We start from the raw sequence: 23962 nt of genomic DNA, 5'->3' as shown, positions 1-23962 counted from the left end.
GGGCCAAGGAGCAAAACAGTCTGAAACAGATCATATTGTCCACACCATGACCAGATCTGACCAACCTGTATTCACTGCAACTTCCTTTTTAGCAAATAATGTCTAAAATAATATCCACTGATACCAAGTACCTATGAGAGGGTACATTTAAGGTAACCTGTCACAACCCTGGGCAACAGGTGCTGAGGCTGCGATAGAAGCTATATAATCAGAGGATATTTCATGTCAGAATGATCAGTGCTTTCAGAGAAACAAGCAGGTACACTATAATGAAATATAATGTGAAAATAAAAGTTCTGAAATTTTCTGTTTTTAATAAAACTACCCAGCATATTAAAGGACCAATACTATAGTCATGGAAGAGGTACAGCCCATCCAAATGTTTTGCAGAAAATAAAAATTTACTACTGTCCTGAACCTCTGATCATTCTGACATTTAGTCTTCAATCAAGCTAACCTCTGAACATGTATTTCTTAATCATATGCTCCATTTTAGTTGTACCATCTTGTAAGAATATGCACATTAAAGTGCCACTGAAGTAAATGTGTGCAATATAACCTGCATAGATAACTAACAACTACAAAATCAGAAGTTACCTACACAGAAAACTGCATGTCTAAATGATTTTACCAGTTCCAAAGACTGAAAAAAATGCAAGTGGAAGTAAAAGTAAGTTGAGCTGTTCTGGTTTCCCATTGGCCAGCACAGCCATCCATACATACAATAAAGGATCAATAGAGACGTATGAGAGGTGAAAGGGGAGGGGCTTCATCCTCACACTCTTTACAACAGCAATACAGGTGAAACTTGAAAAATTTGAATATTATGCAAAAGTACATTTATTTCAATAAATTCAATTTAAAAGGTGAACCTAATATATAAAACGAGTGACCTTAGACCGTTTAAAAACCGGGCTAGGTCTGTCTACACGCGCCGCACACCTGCGCGCGCTCCTGCCGCACACCCGGCCGCCCGCTCACACGCCCGTCTGGCTCCGTCCCTGTCCTCCTGTGTGTGTGAGGCTGGGTCAGTGCTGCGCACATGCTCAGTAGCAAAAAACACGGACCCAGCTACACAGAGGCAACTGTCCCTGCTGCACGCAGGGACAGTTGCCTATTATTATATAGGATAGACTCATTACATTCAAAGCGAGATATTTCAAGCCTTTGTTGTAATTTTGATGATTATGAGAACCTCAAAATCAAAATCTCAGACAATTAGAATATTGTGATAATGTTCATCAATAATCTAGGTTCAAAGCGTCAAACATCTAATAAGCTAATTAATCCAAATCACCTGCAAAGGGTTCCTTTTTCATATATTAGTTTCCCCTTCTAAGCTGAATTACTGAAATAAACAAACTTTTGCACAATATTCGAGTTTATGTATAGGAGTTCCACATGTATCTTTCTTGGATGTAGCTCTTGCACACGAAAATAAAATTATTTGTGCGCAGTATTTGCTGAAGGTAACCCCTGATCGTATACGCCATCATCGTATGTCCAGTTCACATCACCCACGATTACTTCAGAGTCACTTTAAAACGGAACTGAAGAAGATTTAAAGGGATACTGTAGGGGGGGTCGGGGGAAAACGAGTTTAACTTACCCGGGGCTTCTAATGGTCCCCCGCAGATGTTCTGTGCCTGCACAGCCAGTCACCGATGCTCGGGCCCCGCCTCCGATTCACTTCTGGAATTTTAGACTTTAAAGTCTGAAAACCACTGCGCCTGCGTTGCCGTGTCCTCGCTCCCGCTGTTGTCACCAGGAGCGTACTGAGCAGGCACAGACCATACTGGGCCTGCGTAGTACGCTCCTGGTGACATCAGCTGGAGCAAGGACATGGCAATGCAGGTGCAGTGGTTTTCAGACTTTAAAGTCTGAAATTCCAGAAGTGAACCGGAGGCGGGGCCGGAGCATCGGTGAGTGGCTGAGCGGGCACAGGATGTCTGCGGGGGACCATTAGAATCCCCGGGTAAGTTCAACTCATTTTCCCCCAACCCCCCTACAGTATCCCTTTAAAAACAAACTGTTTCACTTACCTGGGGCTTAGCAGCCGTCCTGTCCCGCGCCGGTCCTCCGCGATCCTCCGTTCTCCCGCCTCCAGCTACTTTCGGTTTTGCCACCTGGCCACTGCCCGGCTCTAGCCACGTGTATCATTCTTCGTGTTCCAGTCCCCAGTAGCGCTATTGCAGACGGGAACGTGTAAAAAAGATACGCTTGTGGCCCCTCGACTTACGAGTCAAGAAACGAAACAGAGCGGCGGCAGGAGAACAGAGGATCATGGAGGACCAGCGCAGGATATGACGGCTGCTGGGGGCTTGTAGAAGCCCCAGGTGAGTGAAACAGTTTGTTTTTTAATACTCTTCAGATCCGCTTTAAGCGCTTTAATAATTTGCTATGCTTTAGCAACGCATAAGTTATGTACATCGGGTTAAACGTTAACGAATTTTGGTATCTGGTTAAAAAATAATAATAACAGTAATACAAATAATAAATAATGCAGTTAACATTTTTAAATAAATAAGTATGTTATTCAATAAGGGGATCACACTTTTATTAAAGGTTTAACTAGGACTGTAACTTGTAGACAGTTTAGAACCACAATTATTACCCAACAAATCACAGGACACAGGACTACACAATTTGTGACACCCGGGGCAGAAGGAAGAAAGGAAGGCGCAAACACACAAAGTAAAATCAAAAACTCATGCAATCTATGAAGGGAATGAAAGGGAGTCTCTTGAGGCACAAACAGAGCAAGATCGGCATGGCACTTTCAGAACTGAGAACGGTCAACCTATAATTGCCAATTACGAGTTTCCTTTGGTTGGAATTATATTTTATCAAGAAAGCTAGTGAATGCCTGCAGCACTCTGTGAAAATTAAAATGTAGAAGGCAATCATTTATTAAAGAACTGAGAAGTGTAATTGTGTGCTGAAATCTTCTGGCCCCTTCGGTAAAATTATTATTTTCATTATTATTCCATTACCCTACTACTGCATGTGGCCTTCTAAGACTAATATCTTACCACCGAGAAGTGAAAGCTACTGTGCTAAAGCTGGACACACCCAAGACTCAGGTCTCACCACTGAGAAGAGCAAGCTACTGTGCTACAGCTAGACACACCTGAGACTCCTGTCCTACCAGTGAGAAGCGAAAGCTACTGTGCTAAGGCTGGACACACCTGAGACTCCTGTCCTACCAGTGAGAAGAGGAAGCTACTGTGCTACAGCAGGACACACCTGAGACTCCTGTCCTATCAGTGAGAAGAGCAAGCTACTGTGCTACAAATGGACCCACCTAAGACTACTGTCCTACCAGTGAGAAGAGCAAGCTACTGTGCTACAGCTGGACACACGTGAAGCTCAAATATGATCACTGAGAATAGGAAGCTACTGTGCTACAGCTGGACACACCGGAGACTCATGTCTCACCACTGAGAAGACCAAGCTCCTGAGCTCTAGCTGGACATACCTGAGGCTCATGCCTCACCACTAGACCAAGCTACTGTGCTGCAGCTAGACAAACCAGAGGCTCAACACCTACCACTGAGAAGAGAAAGCTACTGATCTACAGCTGGACATACCTAAAGCTCATGTCTCACCACTGAGAAGAGCAAGCTAATGTGCTACAGATAAACACACCTGAGACTCATGTCCTGCCACTGAGAAGAGTAAGTATTTGTGCTTCTACTGGGCACACCTAAGCCTCATGCCTGCCCTATGTGTAGAGCAGGCTACTGTGCTACACCTGGAATGATGTCTTCCCTCTGAGAAGAGCAGGTTACTGTGCTACATCTGGAAACACCCGAGACTCATGTCTTACCATTAAGAAGGACAAGACACTTTCTTAGAACTGAGCACACCTGGAGTGTACTAAGCACTGTTTATGACAATCACTAATCATGACTCAGGCCCTATACCTCTGGAGGGGCGTACATATGATTTTGCCGCTGTTGAGTTGGGCGCAGGGTAAGCCCAACTCACATTAAATACTATTCTTCCTCCGAGTCGTAGCAACTGGGAGGGAGAAGTAATTTGGGGTCTGGCAATCATCGGAACCCCAAATTACCCTTGTGCAGGGAGTGCACTATAGCATTACTGCTATAGCAGTGCCCAGTTTCGGCGCACGGTCGCTGAGCGCCAGATTAGCCTGCTATGCTGGAGAGCCCAACAAAGACCACTGGCCAAAAATAAAATAACCAGTTTATAAAAAAAAATTGGGAACAGAAAAGTATCTGTCGTCCAACCAACAATATACCTTTTTTTTATTGGCCCTAGCTAAATAACAAGCTTTATTGACCTTGTACAATTTTAAGTGATTGTTTAAATCCCATTAAAGCCCCCCTCCTCCCCAGAAATAAAAGCTGAATAGTATATATTCACTGGTCCCTGGTTGTGCCTCTAGAGATGAGCAGAAGATTGTGAGCTTGTGCCAGAACAGTTCTTACCAACTTCAGAGAAAGCTTCATGGGGAAATTCGAGAAAATTGAAAATAAAAAATTGAGGGGGGGGGGATCAGAGTGAAGGGAGTGGAGATAGAGAGGGAGAGAGAGTGAGGGAGGCAGAGATAGACAGGGAGTGTGAGAGGGCGGAGATAGAGAGAGGGAGAGAAAGTGAGGTAGGTACGAGATAGACCGGGAGTGTGAGAGGACAGAGAGGGAGAGAGTGTAAGTGATGGAGATAGAGTGGGAAAGAGTGGCGGGGCAGAGACAGAAAGAGAGAAGAGAGGGGCAGAGATGGAGGGAGAGGAGGGGGCAGAGTAAGAGAGGGAGACAGAGTGAGGGGGTGGAGATAGAAAGGGAGAGAGGAGGGGGGGGGGGCAGAGAAAGAGAGGGAGAGGAGGGGGCAGAGATAGAGAGGGAGAGAGAGAAGGGAGCAGGAGGGAAATGGGAAGAGAAAAAAAAAGCGTACATCAGCAAAGAATGGATGTCGTGATATTCTCGAGCAAAACATACCTCTTGCGCCATGACACTGGAAACTGGGTGACACCATGTAAAACTAAACACAATCTTTGCAAAAGTTCACAAGTTCAAAGGCACGTTATTGGAAGACACCCCCCCCTTCTTTCATATCTGTTATTATGACAGCTGCCTGGTGAGCATATTGTTGTAAGCTATTGTTCTTGGCACGGCTACATGCAAGGCTACATTACTGTTATTAAACCTTATTCTTTTATATGGAAACTGTTCTCACAATAACCTTTACTGCAGTGGTGAACAGAACATAGAGCATGTAGTTCCCTTTGTAATGAAGATCTGAGATGTGGATCTCTAGAAAATGAACAAGGGAGAACCATTATTTGAGGATCCTGAAGAGCTCGTCAGCATCATAATTTACATAAATTAAAAATAGCCTTCACAAGATTGTCTTTCTTCAGCTCTCCCATTACTCCCTGTGAAACTGCACTTTTTCCAGCTGTTAGAACTGAAAGAAGGTTAACAGAGACGCCTACACTCTACTCCTTATGTCTCTAACGTATATTTTGTATTGACCTAAGGAAGCGGGCCATGACCCCAAAACGCGTTGTACATTTTAATAAATATTTTTCCAATTGAACTGGTGTCTGTATCTTCTGGAGAGGTAAGCGATTACCTCTTATTTACACCTTATGTTTTGAAGTTTTATCACCCATATTTTTTGGGGAGCCTCCACTCCTCCCTATCAGTCAGACCTGCTTTAGAAGTAATAGCTCTACAGTTTTCTGGAAAGTGTATTAAACTGCAGGGGAGCGACCGTCCAATATCCGGCAAGACCTGGAGCACCTAGCAGGGCTGGTGAATTCTGAGCAGGATTATACGGTGGTTGCAGAAACTGCAAACCACTTTTGTGAGTATATAATCATATATACTGTCATCCCCTTTATACCCAATGATACTGCACCATTGGGCTACTGGTCTCTCTCTACTTCTCGTTTAGGTGCTCTTGGTCCCTACAAAAAAAGAAAAACATGGAATCCCTTCTACAGTTAGAACTGAAAGGCTGACTGAGGGTGAGTTTGCTGCAGGTGTTCTCACAGGACGGTGGGCTATACACAGCAATGAGTGTAAACGGAAGCTGAGGCAGTACAAAAGGTGACGACAGACCTGCTCTGGGGCGTAACTATGATGTCCCGGCCCCCCAGCAATGATCTCCTTGGGCCCCCCCAACAGGTCACAATATATAGGTGCCCTCCAGACCCTACATACCCCCTGACCCTGCGACTAGGCAGAGCAGCAGTGCTAAGGGGACCCACTCCTGTGAGCAAATGCAGTGTTAAATGCACAGCGACAGCAGCAACGCGTTATACACGACCTGTTTCCAGCAATGGGACAGGTCCTCTTCACTCTTCTCCACTCTAGCTCATCGTCGATTGGCTGCACAGCACAGTTTAACCGTAGGTGAGTGAAGCAGACCTGTCTCACCGCCGGAAACAGGTAATGTATAACACTCCATTGCTCTACATGTGTTAGATTTATTCTAAATACTGTAAGTCAGGGGTGTTCAAACTTTTTCAAGCCAAGAGCCATATCACTGTTCTTGGGGGCCGAGCTAGCGATATTAAATACAATTTTTGCTGATTGACTTTAGGTACACTAAGCTTCTGACATATCGTCAAATGAAACATTTTCATGGGAAATAACCCCTGTACCATGCGCAGTTAGCACACTGACTGCTGCTAATCAGTGGCTGTTACTGCTACTGGCATAGTGGTGGCTGCTAATCAGTTGCTGTTATTGTTGCTGGCAAAGTGGCAGCTGCTAATCAGTGGCTGTTACTGCTGCTGACATAGTGGCAGCTGCTAATCAGTGGCTGTTACTGCTGCTGGCACAGTGGCAGCTGCTAATCAGTGGCTGTTACTGCTGCTGTCATAGTGGCGGCTGCTAATCAGTTGCTGTTATTGCTGCTGGCATAGTGACTGCTGCTAATCAGTGGCTGTTACTGCAGCTGGCATAGTGGTGGCTGCTAATCAGTTGCTGTTATTGCTGCTGGCACAGTGGCGGCTGCTAATCAGTGGCTGTTACTGCAGCTGGCATAGTGGTGGCTGCTAATAAGTTTCTGTTATTGCTGCTGGCACAGTGGCAGCTGCTAATCAGTGGCTGTTACTGCTGCTGACATAGTGGCAGCTGCTAATCAGTGGCTGTTACTGCTGCTGGCACAGTGGCAGCTGCTAATCAGTGGCTGTTACTGCTGCTGTCATAGTGGCGGCTGCTAATCAGTTGCTGTTATTGCTGCTGGCATAGTGACTGCTGCTAATCAGCGGCCGTTACTGCAGCTGGCATAGTGGTGGCTGCTAATCAGTTGCTGTTATTGCTGCTGACATAGTGGCAGCTGCTAATCAGTGGCTGTTACTGCTGCTGGCACAGTGGCAGCTGCTAATCAGTGGCTGTTACTGCTGCTAGCACAGTGGCAGCTGCTAATCAGTGGCTGTTACTGCTGCTGGCATAGTGACTGCTGCTAATCAGTGGCTGTTACTGCTACTGGCATAGTGGTGGCTGCTAATAAGTTGCTGTTATTGCTGCTGGCACAGTGGCAGCTGCTAATCAGTGGCTGTTACTGCTGCTGACATAGTGGCAGCTGCTAATCAGTGGCTGTTACTGCTGCTGGCACAGTGGCAGCTGCTAATCAGTGGCTGTTACTGCTGCTGGCATAGTGACTGCTGCTAATCAGTGGCCGTTACTGCAGCTGGCATAGTGGTGGCTGCTAATCAGTTGCTGTTATTGCTGCTGACATAGTGGCAGCTGCTAATCAGTGGCTGTTACTGCTGCTGGCACAGTGGCAGCTGCTAATCAGTGGCTGTTACTGCTGCTGTCATAGTGGCGGCTGCTAATCAGTTGCTGTTATTGCTGCTGGCACAGTGGCAGCTGCTAATCAGTGGCTGTTACTGCTGCTGACATAGTGGCAGCTGCTAATCAGTGGCTGTTACTGCTGCTGGCACAGTGGCAGCTGCTAATCAGTGGCTGTTACTGCTGCTGTCATAGTGGCGGCTGCTAATCAGTTGCTGTTATTGCTGCTGGAACAGTGGCAGCTGCTAATCAGTGGCTGTTACTGCTGCTGACATAGTGGCAGCTGCTAATCAGTGGCTGTTACTGCTGCTGTCATAGTGGCGGCTGCTAATCAGTTGCTGTTATTGCTGCTGGCACAGTGGCAGCTGCTAATCAGTGGCTGTTACTGCTGCTGGCACAGTGGCAGCTGCTAATCAGTGGCTGTTACTGCTGCTGTCATAGTGGTGGCTGCTAATCAGTTGCTGTTATTCCTGCTGGCACAGTGGCAGCTGCTAATCAGTGGCTGTTACTGCTGCTGACATAGTGGCAGCTGCTAATCAGTGGCTGTTACTGCTGCTGGCACAGTGGCAGCTGCTAATCAGTGGCTGTTACTGCTGCTGACATAGTGGCAGCTGCTAATCAGTGGCTGTTACTGCTGCTGTCATAGTGGCGGCTGCTAATCAGTGGCTGTTACTGCTGCTGACATAGTGGCAGCTGCTAATCAGTGGCTGTTACTGCTGCTGACATAGTGGCGGCTGCTAATCAGTTGCTGTTATTGCTGCTGGCATAGTGGCTGCTGCTAATCAGTGGCTGTTACTGCAGCTGGCATAGTGGCAGCTGTTATCAGTGGCAGCTGTAATCAGTGGCTGTTACTGCTGCTGGCACAGTGGCGGCTGCTAATCAGTGGATGCTTCTGCTACAGCGGGGTGGCTGATAATCTTCAGGCAAACAAAGGGGGAGGTAGAGCGGTGACACAAGATGGCACCGCAGCATGGAAGTAACAACTGCAGAGAATTTTGGGGGTCAACAGAAAAGGTCGCATTTGACCCCCAGGCCAGACTTTGGACAGGAGAGAAAAAAAAAAGATTTTACTCTGGGACAAATGTATTTTAGATTTTACAAATTTTCGTGGCTGTTGTCCTTTAATTCCACTCTAGTTTTGTTATGAAATAAAGAAAAAAAGAGCTGTATCACAAGGGCTGTTACATATTACAGTCAGTTCTAAGCCAGACAGTTGTAACATGTGACCTTTTCAAGTGGCAATCAGTAATGTTAGTCTCGTCTACCAGACATACGAAGCAAAATAATTTCACAGCTTCATGCAGCAAATAAAGGAGGATGCAGGCGATATATTTGTTTATAAATAGCATATTGTTTTATCAATATCATCGTTACTATTATTTATTGTATTTATAAAGCGCCAACATATTACGCAGCGCTATTATTGTGTATTTATATAGCGCTGACATCTTCCGCAGTCCTTTACAGAGTTCATAGTCATGTCACTGACTGAGGAGCTAACAATCTAAGCTTACCATTGCTGTAATAACTTTCTGGCATTATTTTTTATATAGTGCCAACATCTTCTGCAACACTGTACATAGTGTGTATATATATATATATATATATATATATATATATATATATATATATATATATATATATATATATATATATATATATATACACACACAATCATGTTACTCAACTTGTCCCTCAGGGGGCTCACAATCTAATCCCTACTATAGTCCAGTGTTCTCCCCAGAAATTTTTTCCAGCCGGGTGGCATGAAATAGTACCCGGGTGGCATGAAAAGGTAGCCGGATGGGGCAAGACGAGAGACTGCAAGGCCGATGCTTCTGTGAGCATCTCTGCTTATGGCATAGGAGGAGGTGAGCCAATTACAGCCGGGTGTTCACCAAAACTAGCCGGGTGGAGAACCCAGCTAAAAGAGCCTGGGGAGAACACTGTAGTCATATCTATGTATGTTTCGTAGTCTAGGGCCAATTTTAGGGGGAAGGCAGTTAACGTATGTATGTTGGGATCAAAATCACTATCATCATGGAGTTTGTATGCTCCCCATGTTTGTGTGGGTTTCCTCTGGGCATTGGGCACTGGTTTCCGCCACATCCCCAAAGAATACTGATAAGTTAAATAGTTCCCCTAAAAGTGGCCTTGGAACATGTTATGGATAATATTGGCAAATTTTGTTGGCAAAAAAGTTACATCAGTCAACAAGCCTCTACATTACCCAGAAGACATAACCCTTTCTAGCCAGAAAACTTGTCAATCAAAACAGGTAAAGATCACCCCTGTTCATAGGCCTCTTTATAGATAGGTGGCTGACAGGCGGTAGATTCCCCACCCATCAGCAGCTCTCCTGCAGCGGTTGAGCACTTTCTGGCGCTCAGTACTGGCGCTGGACAGGCCCCCATCATGGAGTTGCATCTGACCATGGCCGCAGCCACATTCCTGTGCCGCTGGGTAATGCCACCGCGTGTCAAGCGTTTACACGCATGGTGTTACAACCGCTGCCATTCGTCTGTACTTAAATTTCCAAATTGCACTGGCAGGCGGGAGGCTGAACTGTGTGCTGTTCAGGCATCTGTCTGAGGACGCAGTACAGTAAGGAGGTAAACCACTTTAGCAGCTGCTAGTTACTCAGGCTGTAACAAATACGAAGGGGTCATACACACTTCTGGCTTTGGTTGCTCAAAATAATTTGTAATCGTTTGGGGACTGTTGTAAAATGTGGTGCAGGAGTCCTGATATCCACAGACACATCATTTGTGGCGTGCTAGAAAACCACATCTCCGTTGTCTGTTATTCCTCACAGCAGCTTGCTCTTGACTGTCCTCCCGCTCCCCTCTCTATAGGGCAAACATCCTGCTTGTTATTTTTACAGGGAAGAAGTGCATCAAATAATCAGGAACAATAGTTTGCAGGCAGTCACTTTTAGTAGAGTTAAATTCATGTTATAAGTGACTGTGGAAAGTGGGAGGAGTTGGGAACTTAAGTTCAGATACTTTCCAGCCATTATATATTTTAAAGAAGCAGTGTAGTGACAAATACTCGAATGCAGTAAATTATTCAGGATACCCACTTTTACAGTAAGGCCCAGTTCACATTAGCGTTTCAGCCAAAAAGAATCCGGTGAGCGGATCCGGTCTCCGCTTCACCAGATCCGGATGGCTCTGTTCGCGGTCCGGTTCACATAGTGAAAACGGATCTGATCAATGATTGATGTGAACCGGGCCTAATTTTCTTGGTTAAAGAGACTCTGTAACAAAATTTGAGCCTTATTTCTTCTATCCTATAAGTTCCTATGCCTGTTCTAATGTGCTCTGGCTTACTGCAGCCTTTCATAGTTGCACAGTGGCTGTGTTATCTCTGTTATATGATCTAATCTCTCCTCTGTCGGGTTCAGGCAGTCATGGAATGTGCTGCTTGTGATTGGCTAGAAGCTATACACACCCTCTCCAGGCCCCCTGCACACTCTGTATGACTCACACACTCAGCTCCTCTCAGCGTATCACTTGCTATGTCTTGTAAACACTACATAAAACTGGCAATTACAAGCCAGGATTGCAGCAGGGAGTGGCAGAAACAGCACAGAGGGGCCCAGGAGAGCATAATGAATGGAATGGTATGCTTTTTATGGTAAGAATTTTAGAGTACAGATTATCTTTAAGCTTAAGAAACACTTCCTATATTTACAGTATATATTGTTGTATATTGGTATGTAGCCCTGCCCTCCCAGTGACGCTTAGCCTATGCTGCTTATTACATGGAATTCTCCTCCCAGAACATTCTGGGAGGCCAGGCATTATTACTTTCACTGTCTTCGGAATTGTCAAACATTCCGCAGAGCTGCACCTGACAGGACTAAAGATGTCGCCGTGTGAGAAACATTTCAGAATATAAATAAAGGTGATGAAAGATTTTACAATTAAAAAAAAACATTTATAAATGAACATTGTAAAAACCCAAAAGCAATGTTATTCACTGTTATTTTCACTACAGTTCCTCTTTAAGCCATGATAAGCAAAACATAGCAGTTTATAATTCTGGCTCGCACAGTAGATGGCCAAATGCATGCAATTTGCATTAAATCTGCACACAAGCTGAAATTATTTGCACCTTTCTATTAATCACTAGTGCAAACCTAAAATTGACATGGTAATGGACAGTTACTGACACATAACAGTAAGCTCAACATTTATCATGATGCTTGCACTGCTCTGCTCAGGACAACATGGTCTGATGTTTGGCACTGGTAACACTTTAAAGAGACTCCGTAACAAAAATTGCATTCTGTTTTTTATCATCCTACAAGTTCCAAAAGCTATTCTAATGTGTTCTGGCTTACTGCAGCACGTTCTACTATCACCATCTCTGTAATAAATCAATGTATCTCTCACTTGTCAGACTTGTCAGCCTGTGTCTGGAAGGCTGCCAAGTTCTTCAGTGTTGTGGTTCTGTGATGCATCACCCCCCTCCAGGCTCCTCTCTGCACACTGCCTGTGTATTATTTAGATTAGGGCAGCTTCTCTCTTCTCTCTTATCTTTTACAAGCTGGATAAATCCTCCTCTGAGCTGGCTGGGCTTTCACATACTGAGGAATTACATACAGGCAGAGCTGTCTGCACTCTGCAGGAAGAAACAGCCTGACACTTCAGTGGAAGATAGCTGCAGGGGGAAAGAAACACACAAATTATCTCTTGAGATTCAAAAGGAAGGGTGTATACAGCCTGCTTGTGTATGAATGTATTTTCTATGTGTGGACATACTGTACATCAACCTACTTCCTGTTTTGGTGGCCATTTTGTTTGTTTATAAACAAACTTTTTAAAACTGTTTTTAACCACTTTTAATGCGGCGGGGAGCGGCGAAATTGTGTCATAGGGTAATAGGAGATGTCCCCTAACGCACTGGTATGTTTACTTTTGTGCGATTTTAACAATACAGATTCTCTTTAACAATATCAGTGTTTACTAATGCAGATGTTTTTGAGCAACTGTAGCAATGTCAAGGCCATTTCCACCATGCTGCAGAGAGCTTTTCTGACCAATTACAACCCTCCAGCATCCAGGTTACTTCAAGAGACTGTTGTATTTTATATTTACTTTCATTTATGTATTAAGTTTGCTGTAATTAAGGAAAACATCCTTTCTAACCCCGATAGGCATCGGGAAGTTGGCTCCTCCAGGACTACCTAAAGGTGGCCACACACCATACAATTTTTTAAATATGTGTTCAATTTAAGAATTGCAATCAATTTTTCTGACTGATTGTAACATTTCAAAAATATGACCAATGTACCACACACGTGTTAAATTTTTCCCCCAATTATGATAAAAATGATTGGAAACTCTGACAAAATTGCTAGGGTGTGTATATTAATGAAATTGACAATCCAACACACACTATACAATCTTTAGTAAGATTGAAGAAAAATATCTGGCATTCCGGATCGATTAAAATCGAAGAAAACGGGAAATCCGATCGGATTTTTCAGTTGAATGAAAAAAAGCTTTCGATTTTTTCGGGAGATCGTTTTTATCGAATTACTGCAAAATCGGATCATTTTATTGTATCGTGTGTGGCCACCTTTATGCTGATCAAGGCGTCAAGCGCTGGGGAAAGAGATTAGCAGAGATCTCGTACGCGGATGCACGCGCATCCCTGCTTGATTGACGGAGCTCCGCTCCGGAAACAGTCTGCCAGCGGCAATCACTGCTGGCACACTGTAAAAAAAAGAAAATAAATAGTGGTTTCTTTTCGTTGTACAGCGCTGTGATCTACTGCAGCGATGTACTGGGGACAGCCCTGTCACTTGGCTGTCCCCTGGATGGGCTCAACATGCGATCTCTCGCTTGGCACGCAAAATCGTTCATGTAAAAATTGTTTCGTGGGTAGGGGCCTTAAAGGGAATCTGAAGTGAAGATAAACTTATGATATAATGATTGGTATGTGTAGTACAGCTAAGAAATAAAACATTATTAGGACAGATATGAGTCTCATATTGTTTCCAGTACAGGAAGAGTTAAGAAATGTCAGTTGTTAATTATGCAAAGTAGCTTCTGTGAGCCCTGCAACTTTATAAAGTCTGGACAGCACTGTCTTTTGAGCACTTATCTCAACTGTCTCTCATTGTTTCTTCTTTATGTTTTTTTTATGCAGAGAAAAGTTTAAAGGGTCTGTAGCCTGCTCTGTAAAATCATTTAAAATGCTGAGTGTATTATGGAAACTGCAATTATTAGAGAATGATAAAATGTTATAAAAAAAAAAAAAGCTATATACCTGAAAATAAAAATTACACTATTTTCTTTGCTACTAATCCTCTATTAATTATCTGTATTACACAACCAATTCATTATATCATGAGGGCTTTTTTTCCGCTTTAATGTCACTTTAAGACTTTAGGTACTTAAACACTCATGTAAAAACACATAAATCCATGAGTTACAGCATAACTCTGCTTTGTGAATCAACCCCAAAGTGTTTGTCTGCCTTTAGTGACATTAAATGTTCAATTTATTCTATAAGCAGCACTGTGAAAATTGTCAGCACTATACAAATATATCATAATGGTATCCTCATAGTACAAACAGCAACATGCAGGGAGAGAGAGGGAAGGGGGTTGGGCTAATCTTCCCTCTGAGTGAATCCTCTTTTGTTCTGTACAACAAAAAATGCAGTGTTACAGAAATATATATAATAAGTACATTAACACTTCTGTTCCAGCCAGTGATCAAGCTGCAGCTGGGGAAATGTTATCTTGGCGATGAACAGAGGATAGCAGAGAAGCACTGAAGTGTGACCGTTCTATATTAGGGGAATTCTGTGCGCTGCAAGGCTACGGCACTGCAGTCATGTGCCCTTTCACTGTGTGTGAGGAGGAGGCCTGAGCTGACTGGGGACAGCAGGGTGATAGAGAGGAGCTACTGCAGTGACATCAAGAGGAGAATACAAAACACCAGCAGAAAAGCCCAACACTGGGACACCCTCTGTAGTGCTTGCTGTGGTAATCGGCAGTGGAAATGCCATGCTCATAGTATGTATGCAGCAATGGGATGTATTTATCCAAGGCCTGATATCAGAGCTGCCTGGAATGTCCCACTGCAGTCACTTAGGTTCAAGCACCTGGGAACATGTGCAGTTCTGATGCTCAATTATCACAAATATCTTCTGTTTTAAGAATGCAACATTATATTCAGAGTTGCTTTTTAGTAGGAGGTGCTCCAGTAGCAGGCTAGCTACTACAATAACGCACACATTATAGTAACTGTCACAATACTAGCGTATCTTGCGGTACTTGCGTGCGGAATAACTTCAATGTTGCCGAGCGATGTGCGTGCACGGTAATATTACAGCTATTTTAAGAATCAACGCCTATGTCTCTATGGTAAAATCACCAGGACTGCATCTTTTTCTTACCCATCACATTAGCAAAATTCTTCATATATCACTTTAAAAATGTCATGTTCATTTTATAAACCAAAATTTAAATTTTAGCTGTCCTTCTTGATGAAAGACCTGCTCCCTGGTACCCCTACATGTCAACCACAGTAGAAAGGCCTCCTTGTGAACTTTAGCATAGATCTGACAGATGCAGTTTGTGATCCATTTATGTATGTATACAGACACATGACCAGAAACGCAGACTTCTTCTGAGGGTTAGCTACTAAGCACTTACTAATAACATTGCAGATGGAGGCCGTATGTAACCACTACTGGTCCTGTAAGGTTTACACTGATGCCAGAAATACACAGGGCCATCATTTATCAACAGGTCTGAGGCAAGACTGGTTCTTCTACCCCAGGGTTGTCCCCTCCAGTCCTCAAGGTCCAGAATCCTCACACATTATATCTCTATTTAACAGATGGACAAGAATAAATGCAGTTTACCAAGAAATTGCACCTGCTCATGCCAAAATATTGGCATGGATACAGTTCTCAAGGAATTTAGTTGAACAGCCCTGTTGTAGTCTAGCAGTTCTAGAACAATACGTTTCTCTATTTCAGTCTCGAAGTGCAGCCTGATTGGTGTTTATGGATGAAAGGATGGGCTCTTACCTCAGACACATTGATAAAGGACCATAGTATTATTCTTCAGGTCTGACATAAACACTTTTACTAAAAGGAACTCAGAGGAAGAAAAATGGGTTGTTTATCAGCTATTTTGCAACAGTCCCTTCACTGAGCCAACTTAGTCCTTTGCAGCAACATTCTAATCAAAGGACCTTGTCGTAGGACTATAGCTAGATGGAACTGGGTAATGACAGTACCCACAAAAGCATGATATTTAAACAACAAAACTCAATAGACTGGCTGATGGAGCTCACCTTCAGCCTGACCTACAAAAAATGGATGATGGTAAACAACACCACTTTTCTTTCCATCAGCCCCTATACTGATGGCACACTGTTTCTGGCACAGCAAAGACTTACAAAGGACACTCCAGTTTCTGTACATCCACCACGCACCTCACACGCTGTGAAATGTAGCCTGCCCCTTCACTGCTAGAGAGCCAAAATAGCATCCCAAACAGTTCAAGAGGCATAGAGGATGCAGTTTGTCTCATGTGGTGAGAATGAGAAGCGCGTTTACGGTTAAATCTCTGTCCATTGTGACAGCAAAGCCACCATTCCAAATATGGAACACCGTCCAAAGGTTTAGTAACTCCAATTTGAACATATAATATGAGGGAACTGAAAAATTTAAGAATTTGCTTTCATGGGTTTAGGGCAGAATTAAGACAACAACATAGGCCTCAATTCACCGAGCATTATCAAACGTTTATCAAACACTTTATCAAACGTTTGATAATTTACCTCATGGGTAAAATCTCATTTTAAATTCACTAAGGTGTTATATATTTATCGAATGTTTTACTGATAAAACGTTCAACAAATATATAACACCTTAGTGAATTCAAAATGAGATTTTACCCATGAGGTAAATTATCAAACGTTTGATAAAGTGTTTGATAAACGTTTGATAATGCTCCGTGAATTGAGGCCATAATGTCCTCTTTAGTCAATACTGATATTTTTGTGCATGGATATATGTTGATGGACTCATTGGCTTTTCATAGTGATCAGGTCTCATGGATCCCAAATGCCCTTCTTCCCAAGCCAAATAATCACCACTAGCAAAACTTTAAATAGAATAAGTCCAAATGCCATATCAGAAGTAAGTTTAACAAAAAATCCACCAATAAGTATAGTAATCGTATTAAGGGAGCATGGCTAGTGGATCAAAGTTTGGATATCAGGTGCAGTGAATCCTCCAAAGATGCAACGGTAAGTACCTAGTGGGTGAACACCATTCGTTTGGTGTGGATAGTTTAATGTTGCTGGAAATGGTATGGTCCTTCTAAGGAATATCTGCTGGGATTTCCATAGTATAGGTTTATTTAACAGAGTGACCCTTTAATTAACTAGATAATGCTTTATATTTCTCCCGGGCAGTATAGAAGATTGGTCATACAGACAACAATTGGGTTCTCTTCAGGTACTTTGTAAAACTGGGCCCAAGTAGTATATGACCAATAGAAGCAAACCTGAAAACAGCAGCTATGTTAATGAATTATAGATGTTCATCTCTGGTTGCTATATATCATTAGAGACTATGAGAATAAAAAAATCCAGGTGGTTGTCCCCTCCCCCATTTCATTGCAATTCCAACTAATGAAGGCAAGGGGCCATATGCAATTCACTTTTTCACCTCAGTTGTCTCCTTGGTGATATTTTCGCAACTTGTAAATAAAATGTCCTTTACACCACCAGCAAGCAAATAAATACTCAAAATAATTTTGCCTGTACCTTTTCACCTACTTTTTGGCATTTTTCTATTAAAAAGTGCTAAAAAGTTAATTCAAATTGAAGATGAAAAATTATCTCCTAGGAGAAAACTAAGGTGAAAAACGTAATTGCATATGGGCCAATGTCTTAAATACCGTAGTTGCTACAAGCTACAACGGTGGACTCCATACGGGCTCTGTGGCTGTCATAATGGGACAGTGATTTCACCATGCTGTGATAGGACTGGGAGGATGCACAGCTCTGCAGATTCAAAAACACAAGATGAAGGCATAAATGCCAATTTTTAAACATTCATATACAACTTAATGTAAGGATTTACATCTCTTCACCAGCATGCACTAAGGTTCAACAAAACCTTTAGTAATCATAGATTTTACACTGGAAACCAATCAAATACCAAAGGGTTGGTCCACATAGAATTGGTATCTTAGTTCTTGGTGGATCTGGTGGTTCCCTCCCCTTCCCCACCCTCTATGTTTGGTAAATTGCTTGGGGAAAAATACAGCATCGTAATTTCTTTCATGTACTGTGGATCAGTTCCTGAATACTTAGAGTTTTGTCACCCATGCTGTCCTCATAGTTCTTTTTCCCACTGAATACCAAGCTCAGTCTGTGGAAGCCTCTCCTAGAAGATCTAGAAAGAGTCCAGGCTTGAGGTGACAATGACTGCTGTGTCAACATCCTTGGAAGTCTCAGCTCTCAAGGACATGCAGGTCTCTTCCCCATGACTCACAAATGGAAACATCACCATAAGCCTTGGATATACTAGGATGCTCTGAATAAGTGACCAGAGGTTAGCATTAAATGCACCCGAGCCTTAACTTTTGCCTAAGCTCTGCTACTGTATGTGAAGATGGTTTCAGCAGTAACATTACTAAAATGGAACTATAGAAGGCACTTTTCTTCACCACCTTTTGAATGAACATAATCCGGTCTGAGGCACAATTCCAGTATTCTCCAATCTGTCTCCACCATTACGCCCTCCACCTTTGACCTGGTTGAAACGGTCCACACCACTCTCATGAGCTTAAATACTATCCAGCTGGAAAACACCATACGTGTGGGACATTAAATGTTGCTGGAAAAGGTATGGTCTTTCTAAGGAATATGGGATATAACATAGTGTTTGAGGAAATATGACCATCTTGAAGAGATACGCTGTACGGGAGGGGATGTTGCCAATAGTTAATATGGTCCTCTAAAGGATATAATGCTGCTAGGCAATATACTATGATCAGGCAGAAGAATTTGTTGCACCTATTTGGACACACTCACAATACATTACACAACATATATCACTTTGTGTTCTAACTGCAATGTAATGACCTAAATGGTTTTGAATGCCATTAATGACATTGCCAACTGTCCTTTACCACTGTCAAACGCCAACAGGAAACTTTGGAAATCTGTTTTCTGGAAAAAGGTGATGGGCTGAGGCAAAGCTTGATGGGCTGAGGCTTCTTGATGCCAGGGCTCCACTGACATTACATAGACAAATGGACTTAACTGCCTACTGTCTGGCAGACAACTGGAGATAGAATAAGCAAGTTCTAGTGCCTGATGTTTTCTACGGCTGGACTCTCCAATGTGACAAACAACATGGATATTAGCCTCGCCCGGAACCTTAGTGCACGATGGCTATTGGCGCTCTACTATCATACAATGGACCATATAGAGTCCATCTTGTATGTTCCCATCAATCAATGGGTAGAGCTAGGCTGTTATTCTGCTCTTGGGAACGAGTGTTAGTGAGTGCAGGAGCCGGCGGCCAGTCCATCACCAATAACTTACAACATAGTCCCTAGCCTCAAAGGCACACGTGGGCCTCCCTAATGTCCTCTTCATCATCCCTTTGTGAAAATACACAGACTGAGTCTGCTGGCGAGTCAGCAAGAAAACAAAAGCAAACAGGTGGTTACTGTCGCCCCCTGGTACAGCACAGAGCTTTTGTGGTAGGTACTAGGGTCAGCTTTAAGGCCTAGCTCAACCTTTCTGACAAGTAGGTGGTTCTGAGGACAGCCCTAAATGGTATCATACAAATAATACTTTATTAAATAGATAGAATGGAAAGATGTGATCGCCAATCGGGAAGCTACTAGTGTAGCTATTACCCAGCAGAAGATGAAAACAAATGTGGAAGGGTCTTTTCTGATCCCCCACTCCCTCTCCAAGTCGTATGGGAAGCGGTGTAGCTATCCCCCACAAGTGACATTTTATATATTTTATAAAGTATACTTTGTACGATACCATTTACGGCTGTCCATAGGACCACGTTTTATATATTTTGCTCCCTGGTATACATTTCGGAGTGTTTAAAGTTAAAGGACACCTGCCATATATATTTCCTTTTAAATCATACCAGTTCAGTTTCCTGGCTATCCTGCTGATCTCTTTGTCTTCAGTAGTGTCTGAATCACACTCCTGAAACAAGCGTGTGGCTAATCACGTCAGACTTCAGCCAGAAACAACCGATCTGCTCACTTTTTCGTGGTCTATGGCCAAGAGTATTTGCAAACAGAAGCTCTGAAAGACAGCCAGGCAACTGTAATGGTTTAAAAGGAAACAGATATGTCAGTCTCCATATCCCTCTCAGTTCAGCTGCACTTTAATACTTCTTGACAGGTCTGGAATCATTAAACAGCACATTTATTAATAAGTACTCTTTAATCATGCCGTACTTGCTTCAAATTAAAATTAAAATGTGATATTTAATTACATTCAATTATAAAATGTCTTGCATATCGCTTGCTTTATATTTTAAATGCAAGTGACCTTTAAACCTTTAAGATGCATGGCTCAAATCTAATTTAATTTTAAGAATCAGATTAAAAAATGTAAATATTGATATGCCTCCATTTAAAAGGCACCAAAGTTTCCACTTAGAAGTAGTGCGAAAAGTAAGTAAAAACAATAAAGGAGGCAGGCAAATTCACCTAATGATGAAAGGAAGTACATTTCCCAGCATGCTTTGCCCATCATGTTGTGCCTTGCTGTCACACGACAGCTGGATAGCCACAGGTCGCCTGCGGCTGGTATCATGTCTTTCAAAGGCATTCAAGGGCAGCGTGGCGGCCTTGCGCTGTTCCAATCATGCTCTGCAGATGTGTAACCTTTTCAATGACACTGAAAACTGGCTCACAATAGTCAAGATGCTTTTTACTGCAATATCCTCTCGTGGCTGGAGAGTCTCTCTCTTTACACAAGTCTTTGTTAGATGGGCTTTTTACAAGGCATGCTGGGAAACCGAGCACGCCCTATTAATCACCAAAGAATAGCATCACTTCCAAGGTAAAATGGGATAATGGAGTGATGCAGCTGGGACCGTGGTCTATTGTTAACACCAAAGACAAACTGATGTTTTATATCTTTTTTTTTAAAAAAACAGAGTTTTAGCTCTCAACGGCAGTGGAAATCCAACCCAATATCAAAGTATAATAGTACTCTCCCAGAAGCCTTTGCTGTATCAAGGGATGGTATTGCAACTGCAAAAGAGCCTTGGATCAGTGTGTCATATTTAAGGACCATCTCAGTAACTTCTCAGCTTTTGTAAGAAGCTCCATCCTTGTGTAGGAAAATGAAGGTTGACACTTTCGCTTTTATTCAATTCACTATTTCTCCTAACTTTTCTTCTAGGTGATATTTTCACACCTTGGCCCATATGCAATTAGCTTTTTTTTTCACCTTTTTTCATCTCCTAGGTGATATTTTCACTATTTGTAAATAAAATGCCCTTTTGAGTGTCTGTCTGTGTCCAGGAGCTTCTGCACAGTCAGAGAATGTGTCACATTCCTCACTTGATACAATTAGGTAAACACAAGATAACATCTTCTCCACTTCAGATGCGTCCAGATTTCTCTGCACTGAACTTTCAAGTCCTGTGTGTAACCCTTTGAATGCTGTTCTAGTTAAAAAAAATGCTGGTTGTATAGAATATGCTGTAAATTATTTTTTTAGAGCAAAGAAGAAATGCTAGGTTTTATTCCGCTTTAATGCACTTGTTGGTACTTTTTCAACTCCAAATTGCTGAAAAAGGATTTCAAATAAAAGATGAAAAAATACCTTATAGGAGAAAATTCAGGAGTAAAAGTTAACTGCACATGGGCCCTTGTCAATACAATGCCTTTTCAGCCACCTGCAAGATGTTGAAAGTACTTTTTCACCGACTTTTAGGTACTTTTACAATTGCAGAGTGCAGAAAAGTTAATTTAAACAGAAGGTTAAAAATGATCCTAGGAGAAAACTTAGTAGAGAAAGTGAATTGAATAAGGGCCTTTGTGTTTTTTTACTAAAGCAACTCTGAGCTGAAGATCACCATGTTTAGAGGACATCTGAGATCGTTAGCAATCCTAGAAATGTGGCTAGAGTTCATTTATGGAGCTTTCGCCTGGACCACATCAGGATAAAGAATTAACAGAGTTATCTGCAGTCAAATTTTTCCCTTCTTAACAAATACTAAATATTAATACATTTCTGGTACATGCTTAACACCAATAAAGTCCGCTAAATTGAACATTTCCTTCACTAAGGCCTAGTGCACACCAGAGCGGTTCGGCTGCAGTTTGCGATCCGCTTGCGGGTGCGGATCTGCTAGGGTAATGTATTTCAATGGGCTGGTGCACACCAGAGCGGGAGGCGTTTTGCAGAAACGCATACTCCCGGGCTGCTGCAGATTTTGGATTGCAGGTGCGTTTCTGCCTCAATGTTAAGTATAGGAAAACCGCAAACCGCTCTGAAAAACGGCACTTCAGAGCGGTTTGCCAGGCATTTTTTGTTACAGTAGCTGTTCAGTAACAGCTTTACTGTAACAATACATGAAATCTACTATACCAAAACCGCAAAACGCTAGCTGAAACGCTGCAGAAAAAGAAGAAAAAGCGTTTCAAAATCTGCTAGCATTTTGCGGATCTGCTAGCGGGTTTTGGTGTGCACCAGGCCAAAGATAACATCTTCCAGCTGTTCTACAATAATCATGACTGTTCTATGAAGGTACAAGTTGGGATCATATATCACAGTTATTACAAAATATTGAAATGACCACTTTAAAATGTTGATTTCCGATCTCCAATTATCACTGATGTTCTTCAGCTCAATAATTCTAAAGTAAATTTGGGCCGCGGCCCAAATTTCTTGCTACTCAGACTTCTTTTGTTAGACCTCCCTCACCTCTTCCTATTTGCAGGCGTGCATTAGAAGGTTAGGTTTGTGGTGACACTAGGGTGTGCCCATTTTATTAAGGACACACATGTCTCTCTATAGCGTTTAAAGCACCAGTCTAGGCAGATATGTTGTATGCATTTAATAGAACATTATTCAAATTAATTATGGAACAAAATGTTCCAGTTTTTGCAATGAAAAAAAGAATTATACCTAGCACACCAAATCTTAGATCCTCAGACACCTCCCACTGCTCATTTCATATCTCCCTTTAAGTGTGATGTTAACTTATGAGAGACTCCAGGACTTCTCGAGAGCTGCCCCTTCTCTCTGGAATTCCCTGCCACCACCCAAAAGGCTTGCCCCATCCTTCAACACCTTTAAGCAAGCCCTTTAAAACACGCCTGTTCCTGCTGGTCTATTCTCCTTTACCAATGCCCTTACCTTACTGCTTAGCAACTGTGCATCGTCCCCCACCCAGCCCAGCCCTTCACTGAGGCTTAGCCTAGGCTGTTTATTATGCAGAATTCTCCTCACCAGAGCATTCTTGGAGACCAGATATCTTTTCTACTAGCTTTGGAACGCTCAATAAGTGAACATTCCACAGAGATCACCTGCCAGTACTTCAGATGTAGCCACCTGTGTTAAATTTCCCAATGCAAATCAGGAAGAGGAAAGATTTTACAATGGACAAACACTGACTAAATCATTTATAAATGAATATTGTACAAAAAAGCAATTTTATTCATTATGTCATTTTGACTACGGTTAATTAATAACAAAAAATAATCAGCTAGCCAGTGGCTAAGATGATGCAAATTTCAAATCAGTGACGGTTGTGAAGGAAAACAAAGAATCAAGTCAGTTAAAAACAAATGAAAACATTGATATCACATGACCAAAACCATTTTCTTTTTGTTAAATTTAAAATGAAATTATAATTGATCATGCAACAAGGGTACAAGGGTAATACGGATAGCAAGTGCGAGACAACCAGAGCACAACTTACCCCGCGCTTTAGGCTTCGGAAGCAGTGGATTTTGGGTTTGGAAGTCATGAAGTCGTTGAAGCGGTGGGAGAGGGGTTCCTTTTGCTGCTTGGGAGACTGAGGGCCGTTGGGAACAGCACAGGGTGAGGCAGAGGCAGGGGGAGGAGGAGGGGGCTGATGGGGGGACGTTAAGAGGGACATAAGCTATGTATAAGAGAAGGAGCAGTGATAGAATATAAACC

At 42.7% G+C, this 23962-nt stretch overlaps 1 protein-coding gene across 14 annotated transcripts in view; it reads right to left on the bottom strand.

The window, feature by feature from the left end:
* FNBP1 (formin binding protein 1) overlaps window positions 1-23962 on the bottom strand; it is a 243885-nt gene that overhangs the window by 37167 nt on the left and 182756 nt on the right. For 5 of the 14 annotated variants that reach the window (XM_068248467.1, XM_068248463.1, XM_068248464.1 and 2 more), the window contains 3 exons: window positions 23742-23924; window positions 19370-19453; window positions 4455-4469 (listed from right to left, as the gene is read on the bottom strand). The exons of 2 other annotated variants lie outside the window; for them this stretch is intronic. In XM_068248467.1, the coding sequence (XP_068104568.1) occupies window positions 4455-4469; window positions 19370-19453; window positions 23742-23924 (282 nt within the window). The remainder of the gene's footprint in view (window positions 1-4454; window positions 4470-19369; window positions 19454-23741; window positions 23925-23962) is intronic. 7 more of the 14 variants (XM_068248469.1, XM_068248470.1, XM_068248472.1 and 4 more) reach the window with 5 other exon arrangements.

Source organism: Hyperolius riggenbachi, chromosome 8 (genome assembly GCF_040937935.1).
Source record: "Hyperolius riggenbachi isolate aHypRig1 chromosome 8, aHypRig1.pri, whole genome shotgun sequence".
In the NCBI taxonomy this organism is placed as follows: domain Eukaryota; kingdom Metazoa; phylum Chordata; class Amphibia; order Anura; family Hyperoliidae; genus Hyperolius; species Hyperolius riggenbachi.
This window is presented reverse-complemented; position numbering and strand designations above follow the sequence as displayed.